This window comes from Diadema antillarum, unplaced genomic scaffold, assembly GCF_040938485.1.
Source record: "Diadema antillarum isolate AM-2024a unplaced genomic scaffold, OU_Dant_1.0 seq00000005_RagTag, whole genome shotgun sequence".
Taxonomy (NCBI): domain Eukaryota; kingdom Metazoa; phylum Echinodermata; class Echinoidea; order Diadematoida; family Diadematidae; genus Diadema; species Diadema antillarum.
Window position 1 is genome coordinate 282137 of NW_027271127.1, and position 23049 is coordinate 305185.

The 23049-nt window shown below is 37.0% G+C and overlaps 1 protein-coding gene across 2 annotated transcripts in view; it reads right to left on the minus strand.

Annotated features, from left to right (window-relative positions):
• Positions 1-797: 797 nt before the first annotated feature.
• LOC139724934 (cytoplasmic FMR1-interacting protein 1-like) overlaps positions 798-23049 on the minus strand; it is an 83749-nt gene continuing 61497 nt past the window's right edge. For both annotated transcript variants that reach the window (XM_071636055.1, XM_071636054.1), the window contains exons 17-27: positions 21405-21513; positions 19434-19556; positions 17184-17383; positions 16692-16779; positions 15172-15315; positions 13262-13355; positions 12374-12577; positions 11234-11328; positions 9767-10011; positions 8676-8823; positions 798-6678 (exon numbers count right to left, since the gene is read on the minus strand). In XM_071636055.1, coding sequence (XP_071492156.1) covers positions 6496-6678; positions 8676-8823; positions 9767-10011; positions 11234-11328; positions 12374-12577; positions 13262-13355; positions 15172-15315; positions 16692-16779; positions 17184-17383; positions 19434-19556; positions 21405-21513 — 1633 coding nt within the window. In that variant the 3' untranslated portion in view covers positions 798-6495. The remainder of the gene's footprint in view (positions 6679-8675; positions 8824-9766; positions 10012-11233; positions 11329-12373; positions 12578-13261; positions 13356-15171; positions 15316-16691; positions 16780-17183; positions 17384-19433; positions 19557-21404; positions 21514-23049) is intronic.

Below are 23049 nucleotides of genomic sequence, written 5' to 3' on the forward strand. Positions count from 1 at the left end.
AAAATCCTGCCCCAAAGTTTGTACCTAAGGTCTCTATCCTACAGGTCTTCATGGAGACTTCATACTACGTTTTTGAATAACTGCATTCCCCTCCCCTAGAAGTGCCATGAACAACCTTCATATTTCACCAATGCACATTATCAAAAACAATATATTTCTTGGGCATTAATATTTCTTGACCATGAGAAGTGGATGGAATTATTAGTGCTTTTGCCTTTTTGGCTGAAATGACCTAAATATCTGTGAGATGAAGTACTTAACAATGACAACAATTATACCTAAGATAAGAAAATGCCACAGATCACGTCACACAGCATCTCATTAATTCCAAAATAGTGGTGTTCTTTTTTTTTCTTCACTAAGCAGACCTTGAGCAAGTGCTATTGTAGAGTTTATATTATGCCTTGACGGATGAATTATATCTAAAAGACAGTCATGTGGTCTGAAGTTACTAACACAGAAATGAATGAGATCTGGGAAGGAGGTACAATGAAATGTACATGTATGTAAGATAAATAATGGTACAATAATAAATGAGTTCATGGCAATATATACACTGCTTTTATCAGAGATGCTTTTATTCTAAACATTTTGCATGTGGAATTTGACAATGTTTTTGACAATTTTTCATGCATATGCTAAACTTTTTGGTACTAAAAACGTTTTGAATATGATATACACTTCTCTGATTAAAAATATGTGAACAAGGCTAATGGAAGAGTTCTGGATTTTCTGGAATTCATTGTAATTCAGAGATAATGAAATATCCATGAGGTAACATGATAATTAAATTAGCAAACTACAAATAAGCATCGTGCAGGTTGTATTTACAAATGTAAACCAATATACAAATCTAAGATGTAAAATAAGTGACTAGTAAAATGTGTCACATTTCTATTTCATTTGTGTAACATTTCTATTTCATATTCCACTATGGGGTATATTACCCTCTCACAAACCAGTATATGTCATACAGTATACACCAGTATACAGCACATATCAGAAACCACTAAACATTACACATCACATATCACAAAGCCCATATTCCCACATATATTTCACAAATTATCAGGTCATCATACCATTCACTACAAAAGCCAGAGACTTGAGCTATACCATATACTCTACACATTACATAAAACTTTGCATTTATAACAAACGTTTTCAGTGGAAAGCATTAAAAGTCTAGTTTAATTGTCATTTCTCAAACTACTAAATGCTCTGAGATGTAAATCTGGCTATATAAAAATGGAAGGTGTACATGAATATTTATGATGATATGAATAAATCAATTAAATTGAGTTTAAGTACAGATGTTAAGTCACTTCCTTTTCAGACTAATTGCATTTGTAAATGATATAAATCTATTTATGAATATCCAACTTTGATATCTATTTCACTCTACAAGCTCTATCGAATGTCAAGCTTTACAGTACATACATTACAAACCATAAAAACCTAATGAATATGTTTCAAAGAACCATACTTCACACAAATGCACCCAAACCAAAGACATAAAAATAGGTTAACTTGGCCTCAATAACAGTGATGAACATTTCTCCAACTCCAACAATTCATGCTGACTTCTGTCTGAAGCATTCAAAACTTGTGAAAAAGAAAACAAATTGAAGAGATAATGTGAGATGCATGTTGTTTGGACACATACAGATTTTTGACTGAAAGCACATTGTATAGGCACACCATGGGTTAATGGGTCATACCTTTAAAATAGGAATGTCAGTATTCATTTGTCCTGTACACATGCACAACACTTGGTACAGACACAGTATGAGGGGAGTTGGAAATATAAGAGCACATCAACTTGTGCTGCACAGCATAAGGAACCCAGTGGAATAGGCACTTGATCACATTGGAGGCTTTCGAGAAGGCATACATCCTTTAATATCTTTATCATAACATGTGGAAGATAAATATTCATGTTATATGCAATCATGGCACACATCTGAATAATCATATCAGAAAGCCATGTCTTTTGGGGTACCAGCTACAGCTGTACATCGATGTCATGCAGGAAATGCGGGACACTTTCAACAAAGCAAGCTCCTGGGTGTGGAAAGCAACTTGTCAGGAAGCAAGACTACATTACCTCATGATTTCACAGATAACAGCAGCATACGAATCACTATAACTGTCATGAATATCCTGTGCACTGTACAAATATAGAGTTGATATCTATAGTCTATTGGCCAATACATATACAAGTTGTACATCTTTCAAATCAGATATCTGCATGCACACATCTTGAACACAGACTGGAATAAAGGACATGAGAATATGACACAAACATCTAAAGCAGAAAAATAATAATGAATGACATATTGTGACAAGCATGTAAGTCACAGATATCCTATAGACCGAATTACTATTCCATGGATCATATTCTTGACTCAAGGTAATGGCAAGATTCCAGTCCACACATACTTGATTAAGGCAATCACACATGGAGAGATTCATTACCACCTAATCACCCAGCAATTCCGCTACATCAAACTTGACACTACAACATTCCTAGTTTGTAACTTTTAAGTAGTATGGAATGTTCGCATTCAAGACTTCACTTAAGAATTTCTGGCTATGCCCAGAAAATTAAAAAAACATGATTGAACTTTTCCTTGCATTCATTACTCTGAGCCATGTGGAATGCACGGAAAACAGGTGATGAGTTGTAAACAAAGTTTTTGAACATATGACAACTTTATACAGACAATAGGCATTTTCATATAGGCAAATGATCAATAATAAGTTAGAGCTAGAAGTACCCTTTACACTACGATGAGCATCTATTTGACATAAGTCCCACTCGTTGATTAAAACACAGAACTAGAAAAAATACAAAATTAAATGCAGTACTAGGAGAGAGTTCACACCAGCACATAGAAGACTGCATATATAGCAATGCACTAACCCCCTGAGATGATATTGTATTCCTGTGTCAGCACTGCTCCTTATCTGTGGCCTTTTTTTTTTCACGACATCACTTCCTTCATTGTCTGCATTGCTAGTGGTGTGTTCTGAGACACACCTACCAAAGCAAGCATCATTTTGCCACATTTTCATCCCAGTACATATGGTAGGTATGTAGGTGTTAGAGCAGTGCAAATGTTCCATATACTACTGGCAACATCTAACACAAAACTTGTGTTTTAATTCATAAAGTGTCCTCATTGCAATGTAAATTAACTGTAGGAATGGGATCATAAGCTAGGATGCACATACACTCTTGAACAGTGGAAAACAAGATATTTGAAACCTCTCTGTTTCAAAATGCTAATAATGAAAGATATTCTTTAAAAAAAAAAAACTTTTCCTACCAATGTCCACAATGAACAAATGACAACACAAACTACTGTATAAGCTGTTACTTTCGCGTACATATATTTTTGCAAATGAGGAGGTCATAGACATTTTCGCAAGATGTTGTTTTCACAATATTGACACCGAGGCTATCATAAGTGCACTATCTCCTTTCAGTTCAAGATATTTTCATGTGTTGTTGAATTTGTGGTCCAACATTGATTTGCGAAATTCTCAAAAAATTATACCCTCCCAAAAAGAACAGCTTATATAGTAATAAATTTCACAAAATCAATATGAAACTGCTATTATGAAACACAGTTGTCCCACATTCTACTTGCATTACCAAAAAAAAAAAAACGCACAAAAAAAAAACCAAAACAAAACCCAAACCCAAACCCAAACCCAACGACAACAACAAGACAACACATGAAAACCAAAGTGGACTAGCTCTGCAGGCTAGAGCTTTGAAAGACATTGGTGGATAGTTTTTATCAAGATTGGATGACAGTCAACAAGAACATTAATCACAGCATGCCATGATGCAAACTCACTTAATTAGTTTGCAGGAGTTTATAAAGTATGGGCTACTATGCAAACCTTAAGGCACAAAGAATGAAATCATACATCACTTTTCACATACAAATTGTCTGATAAATTCACATTAATTCTCTGTAGTGGCCAATATGTGCACTAGGTCATGATGCAGATGTGTAACATTTGATAAAGCCAAACACACAAAAGATACATAAATGTCTCTTTTACTGATTACAAACTGTGATGAAGGCTGACATACAAAGCTGGACATTATAAACAGAAATGTGATGTGATACAATTAATAATGTAAGTGTAAACCTATGATGACAATGTTCTTTAATTCTCTCTGGAATATGTCTAAGCCCATCTCTATAACTTGAACTAACCATCATGACAATTTATAACAAAATATATCATAACAAATGACATTTCAATTGAATATACAATACACCGACCAGAGGTTGCTTATTAGACGCAAGATAAAAACTGAATATATTCCTTCAGTAATTGCCACTCTTTTGGGAAGATCCCCAGTTTTAATGCCTATGTGTTTAATATTCACCTCTTTGCCTCAAATCTTGGTCATCGTGCAAAAGAGTGGCCTCTGGATGTATAAGACAGTGGAATCAACTTACAACCTGAAGACGACTCATCATCTATTAAACATTACACCTGTGCACTTTAAAAGTGCACTGGTATCACTCATGGTGTCATGATTACATGTTAAAATTCACGTCTACATGTAAAACAAAAAATTGTATGTCCATTTCTGCTATTGACTGTCATATCCTACTGAAGTATTGCATTACTTATCTGTGTACAGGGCTATGAGCACAAAAGTTGCTCATACTGTCACATTCTCAAGCTTTCTCAATTCTTGATGCGTTACAAAACACTGTACAATGAATGAAGTCTGCTACAAGCCTGTCTTACCAGTGATGTGAGAATGTGGTCAGTCATCCTCCTTGAAAGCCCTCTACTAATATGGACAGCTTAAGAAACTACTTCCTCAACTTATCAGTGGGCCTAGGTCCTCTGAAAAGCTTTCAGCTGGTTTTTCTGCTACTTGTGAAAATGTTCCAAAGCAGCATAAAATACATCTGTTGATCAATATGTGAAGAGCCTCAATACAAGGGGCTAAAAGTTGGAAACAGCTGCACACACACACACACAAACCCAAACCCAACATCACCTTTTAAATCAGATTGTTGAATCTGGTCAAAATCAATGATTTTCTGTGTTTAGCATGATAATGTAGTCAAGGGTTTTTTTGTACCAGATGTTGAACTTTCTTGACAAAATGATTACAGGAAAGGCCAAAAATAAGCATTTTTTTTTAAATGCTGCATGTTTCAGGGGTTTCAAGACTTTCAAATTCCCAAGCTGCATATTACCCCCTCGCCTACACATACACATAAACTCTGCCCCTAGTAACAAGGGGAGCATTCTTATTGGTCATTCAGCTGATTGCTACTAATTGAAGTTGAAAGTTTGCACAAAGCCAAACACCCAGTTATGTTGCATGAGCACACATGTGAGTGCATAAGCTGTTATTGTTTTCTCTGTATTTTCTTGACATTGTCCCTGCTGTGCTCCTGGGGTCAATTGAGGCAGACAAAAACTATCCCCTTCGTACACTTTCTTTCTGATCATGTTGTTATCTTTTCAGGGTGAAGTCTTTTACTTTTCCTCTTTCTGGTTAAAACTCTGTGACACTACAGTTTATGGAGAAGACAAAAATCTTCCCACTCATTGTTTTCAAATAGTGGCTCCTGATTGTACAGAAATTTACAAGACAAACTGAAAATCAACTGACATGTCAGCTGTGCACTGGGTTTGTTCCATATATTGCAGAGAGATTGTTCCCAGTATGCAGAAGGTAAATTTATCTCTGATAAGTACGATGATTACCAATGAAACCATTTTCTTCCCAGCACATGTAGAATGCATAAGGACATTAATTACATGTTAGATTTTACATAGATGGGTGAATGCTATATACAATACGATGTGTATCACTGCACAAGATTACTTTTATGAAACATGCCATGTATCAAATGAACGTGAAAAAAATTGGGAAATAGTAACATGTCATTATCAGAGAATCAGCCACTCGCAACTTTAGGCTCCTTTATGCACTGCAGTCAATCAACCTTACAACTCTACAGACTTGCATGAACACAAACTAACAAAAGTTATTTTTTAAGTCTCTTGAATATTCCATACAAAGCAGTATAAAGAAAGCACTGAAGATGTTCACTCGTTATACTACAACAAGGTCGTCCCAGTAAACATTTGTCAAAGAATAAAACACTACCCCAAAACCATGTTCTTTCCCTTCTATTTCTCTTGGTTTCTATAATTAGGCACTTGCCTTTCTCCTCGTTCCATGATTGTACATAGTAGATCCATAACAACACACATAAACTACTACCTTTTTAATCATTGTACTTATCCAATGTAAATATCCATGGTCATTGTTTCCACTTACTGAAAACAAACCTAATAGTGAAAAATGTACTTCTAAGTATCTGTAAAAATATGTGAAGAAGTAAGCTGTCCCATTAGTTACTGGTACCTGACAATGAGGGTGAAAAATTCTTTACTATGGCTTAGTTTCTGTGACTATCCCCAATCCTTCACTCAGTCTCCATGGACCAGTCCTCCTGTGACCATTGACTGATGGATCGGAGGCTTGTAGAGTGCCACGCTGTCAGGTGATTTCTCTACCTGCTCCCCAGTCTGCAGAGTTTTGTTCAGCACATTGAAGATCTGCTGATTGAGGATCTGGTAATTGGAGATTCGGTCAACGTACCTCTTTACATTCTGGGAGTTTTTTTTTTTTTTTTTTCAATAAGACAAATAGAAAAGAAAGACAGGTGAGAAAAAGAGCGAATGAATACTGTGAATTATTTTCATTTATGATTCATTCTACTACAGTTTAAAAATTACTGCACATGCATTTACTAAATCATTCAAATAATTTACTATTATTATGACCATTAAAACATTTCTCCCTCCGCAAATGCTACTTCTAGAAACATACTGATTTTAACTTAAAGGGTTTTCATCGAACCAACGCAAGCAAACTATGAAATCATACTCTAGCTACTCTCAATTTCTGATAAGAACACTTCTTTGTCTGTAATTTTTGCTCCTACTTAGACTGCCATCATCTTTATTATCATTATCACTATAGCAACAAAGTAATTTAGTGGTTAAAGACTCAATATTGATTAAGTTACACAAACATTAAAAAAAAAGAAATCACAAACACAAAGTGAATGCCAACATACTGCAAAAAAAAAAAACCAAAAACCAAAACAAAATATGTGAAACTAGATATATCGCTACGGCTACTGATATGCCTCCGCCATAATGCATGGTTCTCCTAATAGGTCTATAGTACAATGTCTTGACAATGTGTGATGACAGTTTCACACAATTGGCAAAATATTAAAATGACAGGTTTGACACAAATGTGCTGAATGTTCACTTTCCTAGAACTACGTTCAATTGGATGAATGATTAAAATGTCAGAGTGCAGGTATTTGGGGAACTGATGATTTTTACTTGACTTTTGACCCTTTTATAAGTTTATGCATTGAGTAATTTTCAAGGTATTGAGAAAAAGTATAATTTCAGTATCAAATGGGAAAATAGCATTATCTAAACCTGGCCTTTGACCTTTGACCTCACAGTTCCAAAGAGAATCACTGTTAGGTTGAACATGCATAAATATGTAAGTTTCATGATGATACCTTGAGTTACTTTCGAGATATGGAGGAAAAAGTGCAATTTAGCACTTTCACTTGACCTTTTACCTTTTGACCTTTGACCTTTTGGCAAGAAACTTCCCCAAAAATATATATTGGGTAATACATGCCATACATCAAGTTTAAAAAAAAAAAAAAACTTCAGGCATATATTGCATTTTGAGGAAAGTAGTGATATTTTGAGGAGTTGACCTTGACCTTTGACCCCCTGACCTTTGACCCATGACCCCCAACTTCCCTAGATAATCACTGCCCATCGGTACAAGCATATATACTAAGTTCCATGAAGATACCTTGAACCATTTGCAAGATATGGAGAAAAACATGAAATTTCAATTTTTTTTCACAAAAATAACCTGTGACCTTTGACCTTTGACCCTGTGACCCTATAATCCACACAAAGTATCATCCCCCAAGGATATACCCTCATACCAAGTTTAATGTAAAACCACCACACGGTTCTTGAGATATCGACAAAAACAAAACGGGACGTACGGACGTACGGACGGACGGACGGACGGACGGACGACCCGAAAACATAATGCCTCCGGCCACTTCGTTGCGGAGGCATAAAAATAAGTGTACACAATGAGGATGACCTGTCTGGAAAGGAAAGCTTTGCTTGGAAAAGATACCACCCTGAAATTGCCGCTTGAACAGAAGAAACAGTGGGTGGAGTAGCAGGAAAACTGTAAATCTGCCTTGAACAATGCCATCATGACTGCTTGGATTAATCTACTTCAAGACTTACTGCTCTTTAACAACTTAAACTACCAAAACACAAAAAAACAAACAAAACAAAACAAAAAAAACAAAACAAAAAAAACCCCCAACAAAACAGTGAGATTCAGACTTCAGTAAATTCTAGGGGCTGGTCTGATAATAATGGGCATGTCAGAAGTATCAACATCTCCCTATCTCTCTCTCTCTTTCTTTTTCCCCACCACATGGCTCACATAAAATAGTTGCACATATGTGGAATACACCAAAATCATTAACAAACACATTGCAGATGTAATATTGAGCTGTACGTAATGTGGAACTTACGATGCCATTGATGTTGGCCGTCTTGCCGTCGACATCATGGACTCTCAGGATATGGGAACAGAAGTCGAGGAGCTCAAACTTCCTGGCCTGGGCTAGGAGTGTCATGATGGTACAGCCAGCCCAGTTGAGACCATCTCCATAGCTCTCCCTGAAGGTAACAAATAAGACAAATAAGATTTTAAAAAATAAACGAAATCTTAAAATACAAACCTGTATGATATGTGGGTCTAAATTTGATTCCAGAACACTAAATTTGTGATGATGTTATTACTACTTCTACCACTGTTTGCCTCATGGTACAGCAAATCATTGGATTCCTCAAGGACCAATTAGGCACAAAAGTATTAAACCAAAGAAGAAGAGGAAAAAAAGAAACCAACACATAATTTGAGAAGTGCAAACAAACTTGTACAATATATTTGTGTTGGTGCATCACAAAACCAACAAATTAATTGACAGATATGTTTATTTGGTTAACATCAGATCATGAAGGAATAGATTCCTAGTTTTGAAGTGATGAATATACAAATTACATGGGACATTCTTCACCAACTGTAACTAGAGATAGATAAGCTGACCTCAATGAACTTTACAATTATTTCAAATTATCAACACTACTGCTTAAAAAAAAAAATCAGTCCAAAGAACATAGATCTGTGATAAGTGTTAGAAACAATATTTCCACTCAATGAATGTAACTTCACATTTTGATACAAGAAGGATTACTCTCTCACAAAAAAAGCCAAAACTGAAAAACTTGACAATGTATAACCTTCATTAGAGCATGGGGCATCATGGTTATTATTTGTTTGCAGTCAGAACAGGGAGGGGGTGCTGTCATCAAATGCAACAGGCAGCTAGATTTTCCCATGAACACTTCCTTAGCAATTCTGAATGAAATGCGGTCTAGAATATGCGCAGCAGACCGCATATATGGCATGACACATGCTAGCCTATATAATGTATATACCTGTAGCTCATAGAGAGCTGCCGGTATGAAGTACCAGTTAACCTGAATGATCAACCATATAAATCCACACCAAGTTTGAATGACATACATGAGGGGAGACTCTCACACTTTCACAACTCACTCTACACTGATGTTGTTTTCATTGAATGGCAGGCAGCATACGATCATGATGGCACTCCACAGCCGCTGGAACTCAACGTTGGACTCATCGATGTGCATGACTCCATTTTCTGGTTCTTTCTCTCCTTTCCACACTGGGTCATCAAGGAAGCTCTGGATCCTGAGTAAGATCTCCTTGAAGATGATGTTACCACAGGCGCCACGCTCCCGTAAGAGAAGCTCACTCTCCTGGACATGAAGAAGTTGCTACAAGAGGAAAATATAAAAGCACATTCATGATATACCAGCTTGAACACTTGAGGCACTTATTGAAAAACTTTGTACATGTGTATATTACTCATATTTTTCAAAACACTTGTAAATGATCAGTCCTAATTTTTGGCTGCTATTATACTTTATACTTTGTATGAAACATATTCTGAAACAAACTCATAACATGACATTCAAAACAAAAACCCTAAACCTACAGTTTTCAATACTTAAAATAGATGCTAAATCATACTTTTCAGCTTTTGAAAATTCCTACTGGATGAGTTTGTAAAAATTACACTTAATCTGCAATTTATACTATTTTCCACTGAATTCAATGGCAAGATTAAAATGAAGTAAATACAATGCACAAATTGGCCAAGGTGATGACATCATCAACCTACAACTGTCCTGTTTGTGCAAAAACATATGATACAATTTACACTACAACTACAACACATCGAAGTCATTATTGCTTATTTATTACAACATAACAAAAAAGTGTTACCTAGGATACAAGTTTTTTCCTTTTGATTTTATGCAAAGAAAAGAACATTTAGCTTGCAAGGCCTTGGATCCTAAGTTTTATGAGTAATTTGAACATGTGGTTGCTATTAGTATCATCATTTCATAAATACACACATAGGGAAGCCAACCTTGTAAACAGCATGGCAGTATTCTGAGGGCTGAAAAGGCAAGTTTTTGGTGTAAAAATGGTATTTTTACCTTTCCTGCAATATGGACATGTGTAGTAATATGATGGGGGGGGGGGGACGATATTTTCCCTTTAACCTGCAGTATTATTTGCTTTAAAAAACAGTATAAAACACTGTAAAAAAAAGTAACAGTTGGCATCTCTACATATAGAACTTCAATATACCAAGACTTTTTTTCACAGATGTCCAATTTTGATGACATCTCAATAATTCTGTTGGTTTGATTTTTACTCTGCTTATCAAAGCCAACTTGAACTTGTTGTGGAACTGCTCATTAAAGCTTTTGCTTTTTACCACAATCCCTGATGCATAGCATTGGCAGGACATACTTGTTTAAACACTGCTTGTATGTGTACGCCAGATATTTTCCCTTTAAACTAAAATGGTGCTTCCAATCAAAGGGAGAAAGTGATAGAGATGTGAACTAGATATAGCACTTTATATCTCTTCAAGTGATCTGAACTTCATGAAACATACAAGTGTAGCTTTTGAGCATGACAAACCTCCTTAGTGCCAAGCCTCTGCATTAGTTCACTGATGTGCAGAGCAGCATAATTCTGTTCCATTTGTTTCAGCTTTGTCTCCTGCTTCTCTCCCTCTACAGAAACAGAGCAAAAGGTGGCATTGAAGTCAAAGATCATTGCATGTGTATGTGTTCAATGCAACACGCTGTGTGATGCAATCCATGGTTTCCAATGTTCAATGTCAGTAACAGCTAACTCAGTGTCATATGACACATTGCCCAGGGAGAGATTCATGCACATTGCTTGAAGCAGACTCACGCAAAGCTGTGTCTGCAATTCTCCAACTGGACTTTAAATGTAGTATATCCTTTATTCAACCTCTAACTTTAACAAAATATGATAACATGACATACACATCTTGAGAAAATAAATATGTTTGGTACTGGAACATAGATGTATGATCATTGAAAGACGGAATTGTTATAGGGTTAAGGGTCATCAGATGCAGGGCTGAGGCAAAAGTTATGATACATATTCTAAGCATTAATTTCAACTGTTTATTGACAGTCCATTAAGCTTGGTTGGATGCAAAGCTATGACATGAATTTTTGGGTAGACATATAAGGGATCACAGGCCAAAGATCACCTAAAATTCAGACAGCTGATAATATTGTTGTCACTTGAACTAAAGTGTAATCATACTCTGCCAGAACCAAACATTTGTTGATATGAGTAATAACCTTTCTAATCTGAGCCCCTTTAACCTGTTGAGGACGGTTTGATTTTGCTACAACACGCATTTCCCACAGATGCTTGCCCGAGTATACTCGGGACTCGTCCTCAATGGGTTAACAATAACAGAAAAATTATTAATTAGCACTGAAATTCAAAATTATACAAGGTTCTTCAGGCAAATTGCTTACATAAACACTATGCTTGGTATGAGAGTGTCTGAGGTTCAAGAACGTTAACTCCACAAATTAGTAAAATTACAACATACCTGTGATCATGTCATTAAGTTTGATCAGGTCATGCAGAACACAGAAAAAAAAATATGGCAGGTTACAGAACTCATACTGGTACACTGGGAAAGGAAACACTGTTATGATCACATACAGTGGCTAACAACATTACACATTATTGTTGACCTAATTTGTAATCGCATCATTCAGTACCTACTTGCACAATATGGCTTGGGCAGGATCCTGAGAAAAGGTGATGCCTGGAATAAATCAAAGGCTTCTTCCACGTTCAGAATCTGGTCCAACAGGTGGAAGAAGATAATGGCATTTCCCACAGACTGGAAGCTGCACAAGCAGTGGGTGCGGAGGTCCCCATACTGGACCACATCTTGCACATGAGTGTAATAGTACACCACAAGACCTTTAAAGTTAGAAGGGACAAACTTTGTGTGACTTCGTGCTTTTCAAAGATACAACCAATTTAAAGTTAAGTGTGAGACATTGTGGGTCATTGAAATATCCTCAACTTTTACTTTAGATACTGGAAGGAGTCAAGAACAAATTGCTATCAAAAGTCAATTTTACCTATTAAAGGTAAAAAACCATGCAAGTTGCCTTGTCGCTATGGAAGTGTGCATTGATGTTTGTTTTCATGCTTTGTGGAACATTTGTTGCAAGGCAAAGATGCAGGATTAACAAATATGTGTACTTTCAGTGAAAATATGGCATGTGAGTGCACTGTGTGCATGGAATAATTAATATTTATGAGCTATAAAACACTAATAACAGATGTACTAAAAGTCTGAATTTCACATAAACAGCACATGATCTTATGGATTAAAACACTGATGCATTTACAGCAGGATTTATGTAAAATCACAGACTTTTCACTTGCATTTTATCAATGGAAATATTATTGAAAATATCATGAGGAATTCTTACTACTGAAATACATTACCTTACACTACAATTGCTTCATTTATCAGTTCCACAATTTCTTGGTATTATATGTTCAATTCTTAACCCTTTAAAGACCTCCTCATTCATGTTATGTCATGTTATTACAAGTATGTGTATGAACAACTTGAAAATTCTAGAAGGATACCTTGTGTTCCATACTCTGTCTTTGGCAGCTTGCATTTGGCTGGCATAGCCTCTTGGAGTAACACCTTGACATATGGGACGCACATGCTCTGAATCTAATTTGAGAAACAATTCAAAGGAACAACAATACATGATTGACATACCACATTAGTACACACACAATGAGGAAATTGCACTTTGTGAATCAAGTAAATAATCAAAAGCATCAAAAATTGTGATTGATAATAGCACTCCATGAAAACTTGGAAGATTTGTTATGGCCAGGTATTAATATGTGACATTTCTTGAGTGATAATCTCAGTTTAAATAGGAAAAAAGAATCCAGTGACTTTCCTTATTCTCAAAAGTCACTATTTTCTTCAATAACGCTTGATGTATCTACCTCAAAATTTGTCACATGCAAAAAGCAAATCTACTCTAGACATGTTGTAAACAGGAACTTCACAGGACTTTAAATTGTATATTCCCAGACTAACACTGTACCTCTAAATTAATAAGTTTGCTCCTTTTTTTGTCAGACTGGTTCTCAATGGTTCAAAGTGGTCAAAAATAGCTTTAAAGAACATAAAAAACAAAAGGCTATGATCACTCTGCTTTCCTGATTTGCTCTTTCATTCTTCTTTCTAACAGTTAGAGCTATGCACAACCTTTGCTGGCCCCACAAGTTGATGACAGGCAGGATATAGGTACAGTAAATGGCCCAAGTCCTTTGCGTAATATTCTGTCTTTCTCAGTTTCAAGTCTCACAGTAACAAAAGACTAGTGGGTCATTGATAGTAGGTGGTGTTAAACTGCTCAAAATAATGTGATAGTACCAAGGTAATCATCCCCTAAGCTCAGCTGTCATAACATAAGTTTGCAGTTTAGTAACTAAAAATTGTGTGAAAGAGTAAGGTCACTAATGCAATCTGAATCCAACGCTATAAAGCATTTTTTTTTTTCATCCAAACACAATATTTTGCTTCATTTTTGGCAGTGAAACATTGCACACTGAAATAACGATAATTTTTTGACTGGCACACACTTGTCAAATGTGTGGCACTTTTCAAGGTCGGCCTGAATGTTTTGTCTGTGCAACTGTCAAGTTGCTTCTTAGAAATTTGCTGTATGAAACCACAATTTTTTAAGCAATATTTGTAACCATAACAAGATAAACAGTGTACAACATACAAGGACATATCTTGTCCATGAAGGATGCTGGGTATGAGAAATCAGGGGAGCACACGCGCATTTTGTACCAAATTAATACGGTCTGAATTGGAATGCTATTTCAGTACAACCAAGCATCGACTTAACTGATTGCATCATTCTGCATTTAGCTAGCACAATATAGATTATCATGCTATTTTGGAGAAATTCCGTGAAGGACCACCTAGATAAATTCTTGACTGTGTGCCTTTTAATAGCAGTTTGCAGATTTCCAAGATGCATATTTTTCTGTCTGCTTTTCATTGGCAGCTTGTAAATTACATATTTAAATGTAACCTGCTCCATGGGAAAACGTTTCAGTGACAGGGTTTTCACTTACTATAAATTCTTCAGTCACAAATTTCATAGGAGCCCTGTAATTAGTCTAGATAGAACAGTGAGGATCATGCTTGCTTATTCATGGACAGGTAATATACCTGGTGAGCTCCTGTATAATGCAAACTGCCACTTTTGGAGTCTCCTGATGGGGAAAAGCGCACTTTTTACACAAGATTCTCAATATTATTTGTAAGCAGATCACATACACATTGATTCAGTGCCAACTGGGTCACTTATGTTGTTTTGAATAGACTGAAGTAAACAAATGTGTCCAATTATAAAAATCAATGTACCATTCATGAACAGGTAAAACTGATTAATTGAGCACTAACTTGGCCTATTTAATTTGCATATTAAAACTGAAGGTTGATCGACAGAACTTACCCATCCTTTGACAATTTTGAGAAGTTCCTCAATGACAACATGGAGCTGCTGATAGCCAAGCAGACGAACCATAATGCGGATGTGCTCTGTGCCAACATATCCCTGGTAGAGACCAGCTAACTGCCCATAAACTGTATTCAGGGCCTATTATGAAATGAACATGAGAGGCATCAGCAATGACTGTCATTTAACAAGATTAATGTTCTGAGCTAGTATATCAATTTTTCTCTGTCATAATTGTGTATGAGTATATGTGTCTATGTGTTCACCCAGGCATCAGCAATGTATGTCATTTAACAAGATTAATGTTCTGAGCTAGTATATTTATTTTTTTCTTTCATAATTGTGTATGAGAATATGTGTTTGTGTTTACCCTGTACTAAAGAGCATCATGCACTTTGTTTTTGTTGCTTTGTTTGTTCATCTTTTTTTACCATTATTAATGCTATCATTATTATTTGTTTCATTTATTTATTCATTTATTCATTTATTTATTTATTTTTATTATTATTTATTAATTTACTTTTTTTGGAGGGGGGGGGGGGAGGGCTTTGATCAGAGCATACAGCCATACTTAGCTTTTATCTCTTACTGCCCACACTGCACACTTTGTTGGCTCATCTTTTTGCAACCCTAATCCACTTCTTTTACATGGCTCAATGTGACTGGCTGATGCTAGTTTGATGACTATTACAAATCATATGGGATTGGTATCATTCTCATCCAGTTTTCAGCATGTTAGTGTACAACAGACTTATTCATCAGCTGGGTGACAGTAGGCTTAATGGTGCACCACATATTCTTTCTTGGTATGTAGTATGTGGCGCTGAAAAAGACCTACACATTTTATTGGACGTTTCGGCAAGCATGCTCTTGTCATTTTTACGAGAAAATATGTATGTTGAGAACATGCACATACTATTAAAGGTATGTCACATTCCTTTCATAAGGAAAAATCAGAGTGCATGTTATCTGTCCAATAACTTTCCACCTGTCTTTCCTAAAATAGCACAGGCAAGTTACACGCTGGCAATCTACACCCCATACCCATAGTGACCATGACTAACAGCACCGATAATTTAGAAAAGCAAAACGAAACAAAAAATAGAAAAACACACAAATGGGGGAAAGTGAATGAAAGGTTGAAATTAGTCAGCATACGCAAACAGGCAAGTCATTATTCTGATGTCAACAAAGGCTAATCATCTGTGACTGCACAGACCAAAACTTTCCTTGTAATTGAGTGAGAGTCTTTTCTGAAAACCATGCAAGTTGTTATTTTTGCATACAGTCATTTTTGTGAATGAGGTCATGGACATTATCCTTGAGATGTTGTTTTCACGAATTGACACCAAGGTTATCGTAAACGTAGTGCTTTTTGCTCTAGTGCATGGCCACATTATTGCACTTTATCAAATTTGCAGTCCAACAGTGATTTGTGAAATTTGTGAAAATAACAGCTTATACAACACTCCTTTGATGAATCAGGCACTGTAAACTATAAAGCACAAGCTGCTCACCTTACTACCAAAGTAGTAAGCAGGCTGGGCAGTAGCAGGTTTGTCCTTGGCTGTGTCCTCTATAAATATAAGCTTGGTGCGAACAAACCTAACAAAGAAAAACACACACTCAAACAATTCCTTTTCTTTGGTATCTCAATATGTAACATATAAGTCATTGCAGTATTTGACACAATGAAAAATTAAAAACTTTATACCATACATTTATTCCGTGATTTAGAGGTGCTTTTAAATCATCAGGCTGTACACATGAAACTCATCATTACAAATTAATCTTCCCCTTAACATGTTAGTACCTTCATCTTATGAATCGACAGTCATGTTTCTATGCCTCTTCCTCTCCTCCTTCAAATGAGGTGATGACTACTCTGAAAATTAATTGTCCACTTTCAGGTCTGCATCTATGTACAGCATGTCTGCCTTTAAAGGGACCAAATGACCTGCACAGTAAATCTTCTCTACATTTCAATGAATCAATCGTCATAGTCATACCTCTGTGTGGTTCCATTGTAGCAGTATTTTGGCAGAACCTCACTGCTCAGGTCCAGGGCTAGATTAAGGGCAATGGTTCCACATGGCCCACCTACATTGCTGTCTGCTTCACTGACAAGAGACTGGAAACTTGGAAGGACAATGTATGCACTCAGCATACTGTGGGCAAGTTGGTTGATCTGGAACAAGCAGTCCAGCTCCTGCATAAAAAGGGCAGGGATCAAAGAAGTGAATAAGGCTGGTCTTTCAGAAACGAAAATATATTGGTGCCAAGGCTATGAAGATGAAAAGGTTCAAACTAAACTCTGGATAAGACAAGGCTTTAAAAATGGAAGGATTCACAAAAGAGAAGAAGATGAAAATGAGAGGGTTAAACAAAAAGGCACAGTGAATAAATGGGTTACCAAAGAAAATTCTTGAGATTTCATAGGCGAATAAAGCAAGCTATAAGAATGGAGGGTTATCAGAAATGCATGGAAGAGTTAATATACACACAAACACATACACTCACACATAATAGGTTCTGAGAATTGAATGGTAAAAACAAAAAAGGCTCCAGGAATTCACGGGATTACAAGAGAAGAAGCACTGCCGCATGGAGATTTGAACAGGCCATATTCATACAACCTACTTTCCCATCTCTCAATGCTTTCACACAGAAAACTCAAGTGAAATGCAGTGCAAAATGATATTTAGGCCTATTCCCCTTGTTTGCCCTGTATCAGACTTCCGTCTTTGCATAGTGTGCATAAATATGAATAAGGATGGGTGTACCATTTTGGCATATGGTATAAATTCTTGCATTTGTCAATACTATAGCAATTGTGTCACTTTTGAGAAAGAAACAATGTGTGGGACTGACAGCAGCATGTAACCATGTGATTTGACACCGTGGTAAACAAGTTCAATGTCAGAATTCCAAATTAAGGCTTGAAATCTATAGATTTCTTTGAAGGCATAATTTACAATTTGCAGACGAAACAAAAACCCAGCATTAGTGCTTTAAAATAGTTCAAAAATGTTTTTTAGAGATACAAACAACCACTGTAAAAATTTGAATCCGTATAATATAATCAATGTTAAGTATTGTTAAATACACAAAATGTGAACAGTAGTTATAATAAAAATGTTTCCAGACTAAACCGTCTACTACAGTTACTGTTTAATGAGAAAAAAATGCTGATATCTCCTTATATTTTAGGCTTTATTGCAAAAATTCTGTATGGTAGGATGTTTTGTGATACAACAGACCTACACATATGCATCAAATGTGATATCTTGAACATTTTTAAATCACTCCTCCCAAAGGTAAATAGGACCTTTAACCCTAACTAGACCGGGGGGGGGGGGGGGGGGGGGGGGGGGGGGGGGGGCCTCCGAGGCCCCCCCTCGACGTTTCGCGCAATGTATCGCTATCGCGAGAAGCTATCGCCGTGACGTTTCATGACTTTTTTCTTTCGAGTCTTCTGCATCTTTTGACAAAACAAATTTGCGATGCCCGGGTGCGCGGTTCCGAAGTTGCGCATAAATATGCACGTGCATGTCAGACCAAAAATTGCTCAAAAACGTGAATTTGTGTACAATTTCAATGCAAACTATGTTTACAGGCAAATTTCATAAAAGCATGATTATTTTGGGGGTTTATTGATTAAAATCAATTAATAACGCATTTTCTTGTTCGTAACAAGGTCACGGACAAATTTCATCGAAAAAACAATGAAAAACATAAAGTCGAAAAAACAAAGAAATACATAAGAAATTAAAAAAACAATAAAATACTTTTTTTTTTTCTCTCTTACATTTGCTAAGGACACTAAAAAGAATATTTACACCAAAAATGTGCCTGTTTTGAGCTTTATTTAGTGATTTATACCAAATTGATTTCATGCATCATTATGCATAAATTAGCATAATTTAGTGTAAATGATAATTTTTGAACAAATTAACTTCATGGTACTTTAGATTACATCATAGGCAATGCGTGTGCCAATTTTCGTCGCGATTGCGCGGTCGACGGCTCTATCATCTACCTAAATAGCCCGGCCTAGTTAGGGTTAAACTACAAATCTAGTACTGCAGGTGTGTGAATATAAAATTACTCCAGGTACCCTTTTATGATTTGTTAATGAAAGTTCCTGTGCAGCCTTGGTTTAATTTTCCTACAGGGGGAATATCTCAGTAATATCACTTGTTCTCATCCGTCGACAACCCATATATGACATAGAGGAAGAGACTTGTTACAGCACTCACAATAAGGCCCTCATTGATGCCATGACCTTCAAACCTAGCAATGGCCAGCTGAAGACTGGTGGTGATGGACTGGACGATGCGCTGAGATAGCAGCTTGCTCATGTCAACTGACCGACCAAGGATCTATGACCAAAGTGAAACAGATTACTTTTAATAGCTGAGGGTGAAATATGAAATATATGCACAAGCTGGTCTCACATTTTGCATCCATGCAATGCAGACACTGCCACACACTTTTCAGCTATCACACTGTGCTTGAAGGTCACAAGAAATTTGAACAAATACACATGCGCATACGTTTGGAAGCACTTAATATGTAATGTGTATAACAACTCAATGGCATTTTTTACACTTAAGACAAATGTGGATTACTATAAAATATGACCTGACAGCAAGGTGACCGAGATGACCAATGACACGTACTAACATTCATTACTTTGAAATTTGTCTCCTTTTAGTGAACCATAGATCGGCATGTTGTCTTTACTTTGAAAAGTAATTACATAAGCTCATCTTCATCTAGAGGAAATTCTCAGGCCAGGTATGATGAAATATTGTCAAGATGTACTCTTGGAAATATAAATTAAGTGAAAATAATGGGCAATAAAATGTACATCAAAGTGAACAATTTATTGCTTCTTTTCACAACAGAGGTGTAATGAAGGATGGCTAAAAAGACAAGGCAAGTGCCAAATTGTGTCTCGCCCATTCGCGTACAAGAAATTAATATTTTTCTAACTCCCAGAAGTTTGTTGACCCACCTATGACCTTTGACCTTGTGGTGACCTTCAACTCCCCAAGGGACATCTACCATCCAAGTTTGGTCACAAACGGACAAAGGGATCAAAAGTTATGAGCCATAAAGACTTCCCCCCACAAACTGAAATGATTGCTTTATGTTGTGTTTGTCTGTTGTGTAATTGTAATAGGTTCAACATTTCCTCTTTTGTTCCAATGTTATACTGTGTATGTATTGTTCCTAGTATCCTTTGTATTAATGCTTTTTATCAGGATGTGGAAATAAATGAAATGAAAATGAAAAACAATGGGCCCTAAAAATTTGTTAACCCCTTTCTGTGACCTTTGACCTTGTGATGACCTTCAATTCCCCAAGGGACATCTACCGCCCAAGTTTGGTCACAAACGGACATAGGGATCAAAAGTTATGAGCCATAATCGAAACGCGCCCTAGAAACTCAACATTAGGCCCTAAAAGTTTGTTGACCCCTGTCTGTGACCTTTGACCTTGTGATGGCCTTCACCTTCCAAAGGGACATCTACCATCCAAGTTTGGTCACAAACGGACAAAGGGATCAAAAGTTATGAGCCATAATCGAAACGTGCCATAAAAAAATTGGGCCCTAAAAGTTCGTTGACCCCTGTCTGTGACCTTTGACCTTGTGGTAACCTTCAAATTCCCAAGGGACATCTACCATCTAAGTTTGGTCACAAACAGACGAAGGGATCAAAAGTTATGAGCCATAAACGAAACGCGCCCTAAAAACTTAACAGTGGGCCCTAAAGTTCATTGACCTCTGCTGTGACCTTTGACCTTGAACTGCCCTTCATGTTTGGTAAAATGTGTAACTTTGCATAACCACTCTTCCCTCCAAGTTTGATTGAAATTGAAATCCTCGGTAGAGAGTTATTCAAGTTTTTGTAGCGTTACGGACAGACGACGGACGGACGACGGACGGACGAAAGACGGATGGATGGACGACAGACGGACGGACAGACGCCACAGGCGATCCCTTAGTCTCCCCACACCTCCAGTGGGCTCGACAAAAAAAAAAAAAAAAAATCATTCTCCTTGTTACCCAACACGGTTAAGAGATATGTACCCTTACAACTGAAATTTGCTTAGTCTCTACATGTGGATTGAAGTCACACATGTCCATGCTATTCATGGGAGAGTATTCAAACGAACTCTTCCACAGTATAGATGGCAGAAGGCCTCCTCAAGATACTTACTTGGACATGACGTTGCCTAAGAATGGTCTCGTATCTGTTGGCAGGCTGACATGGGATGTCAATGTGGTGCTTCTTACAATCTTTGCGGAACCTCTTGTCCAGCAGCATGCTGAAAAAAGATAGTGAGGGACATATACAGTCCCCTTCTACATGTAGCAGAGACTCCAACCCAAAGCACCTTCTGATCTGGAGATTCTCCCGCCTGAAACCCCTAGCAAACGGGAGACTCCAAGTTGATGTGTCCGAAGCGCGAAGTTCCTAGGGTTCTAGATGCTCTCTGGTGCTATCTAAGGCTTATTTTTTTCAAATACAATAGCAACTAGAAATGTCGCTACAGCCACTGGTTATACCCCCGCCAAACAACATTTCATAAGCTTTGGTCAAAACAACATTTCATAAGCTTGAGTGAAAAAACTGAGGAAGTAGTTAAATCCGCAAGATCTTTCCTTGATCTTCTGCCATTAACATGCCGTTACCATGGCAACGTACTTTCGGGTACTGTCGAAAAATACGCGTCTTGCACATCTACAACCAAAGGCACACATCTGTACCAAGTTTCATGGAAATTGGGCAAAAACTGAGGAAGTAGTTTGCAACACAAAATTTTCCATCATTTTGGCTCATAATATGTGAGCTGTTACCATGGCAACATACTTTTTGTCACTGTCAAGAAATGTGTCATGCTGAACTATATCCTAAGACAAACATTCAATATGAATTCCATGAGAATTGGAAGAACACTGATGAAGCAGTTTTGCCATGAAGCATTTTGCCCTATATTTTACCAATAACATGCCGTTACCATGGCAACGCACTTTTTGCCACTGCAGAAATATGTGTCTTGCACATTAACATATTCAGATGAACATCTGTACCTAATTTCATAAAAATTGATCAAAAACTGTGGGAGGAGTTCGCGACGCAAGATTTGTACCCATTTTTGCCCATAATATGCCGTTACCATGGCAACGTACTTTTGGGTACTGTCAAAAAATATGTCTTGCACATCTACAACCCGAGGCACACATCTGTGCCAAGTTTTATGGGAATCGGTTGAAAACTGAGGAAGTAGTTCGCGACGCAAGATTTGCAACGGACCGACCGACCGCCCGACCGTCCGCTGATTCCTATATACCCCCTTCAAACTTCGTTTGGCGGGGGTATAATAAGTAACAAATCCTTTCCAACGGGAGACACAGAGCCAGGGCGGGAGAAATTAAATCTCAAACGGGAGAACGGGAGATTTTGAAAAAAAGGGTTTTCGGCGGGAGATCTCCTGTCGAAAACGGGAGAGTTGGAGTCTCTGATGTAGCCATTTCAAATATTTTGTCTTACTTGATTGTTGCCTTTGATAAAAACACATCATGTTGTCTTCACTTTTCATTAATAAAAGAGGAATAATCACAGGCTTGAAAGAAAGACAAATATAACTTGTAAATCAGGTTACAGCACAATGAAAGTGTATCTACCAGATCAAACTTGTGCAGTCTTGATGCAAACTAAATCATGCAATTTACACATACAACACCTTGTTCTGGTGCAATCAATGCATGTAACAGCTCTGAAAGAAAACAAGTCCAATTCCTGATAGCTTTGTATCTATCAGTACCAATACAGACTGCTGCATCAACTCTTCTGTCTGCAC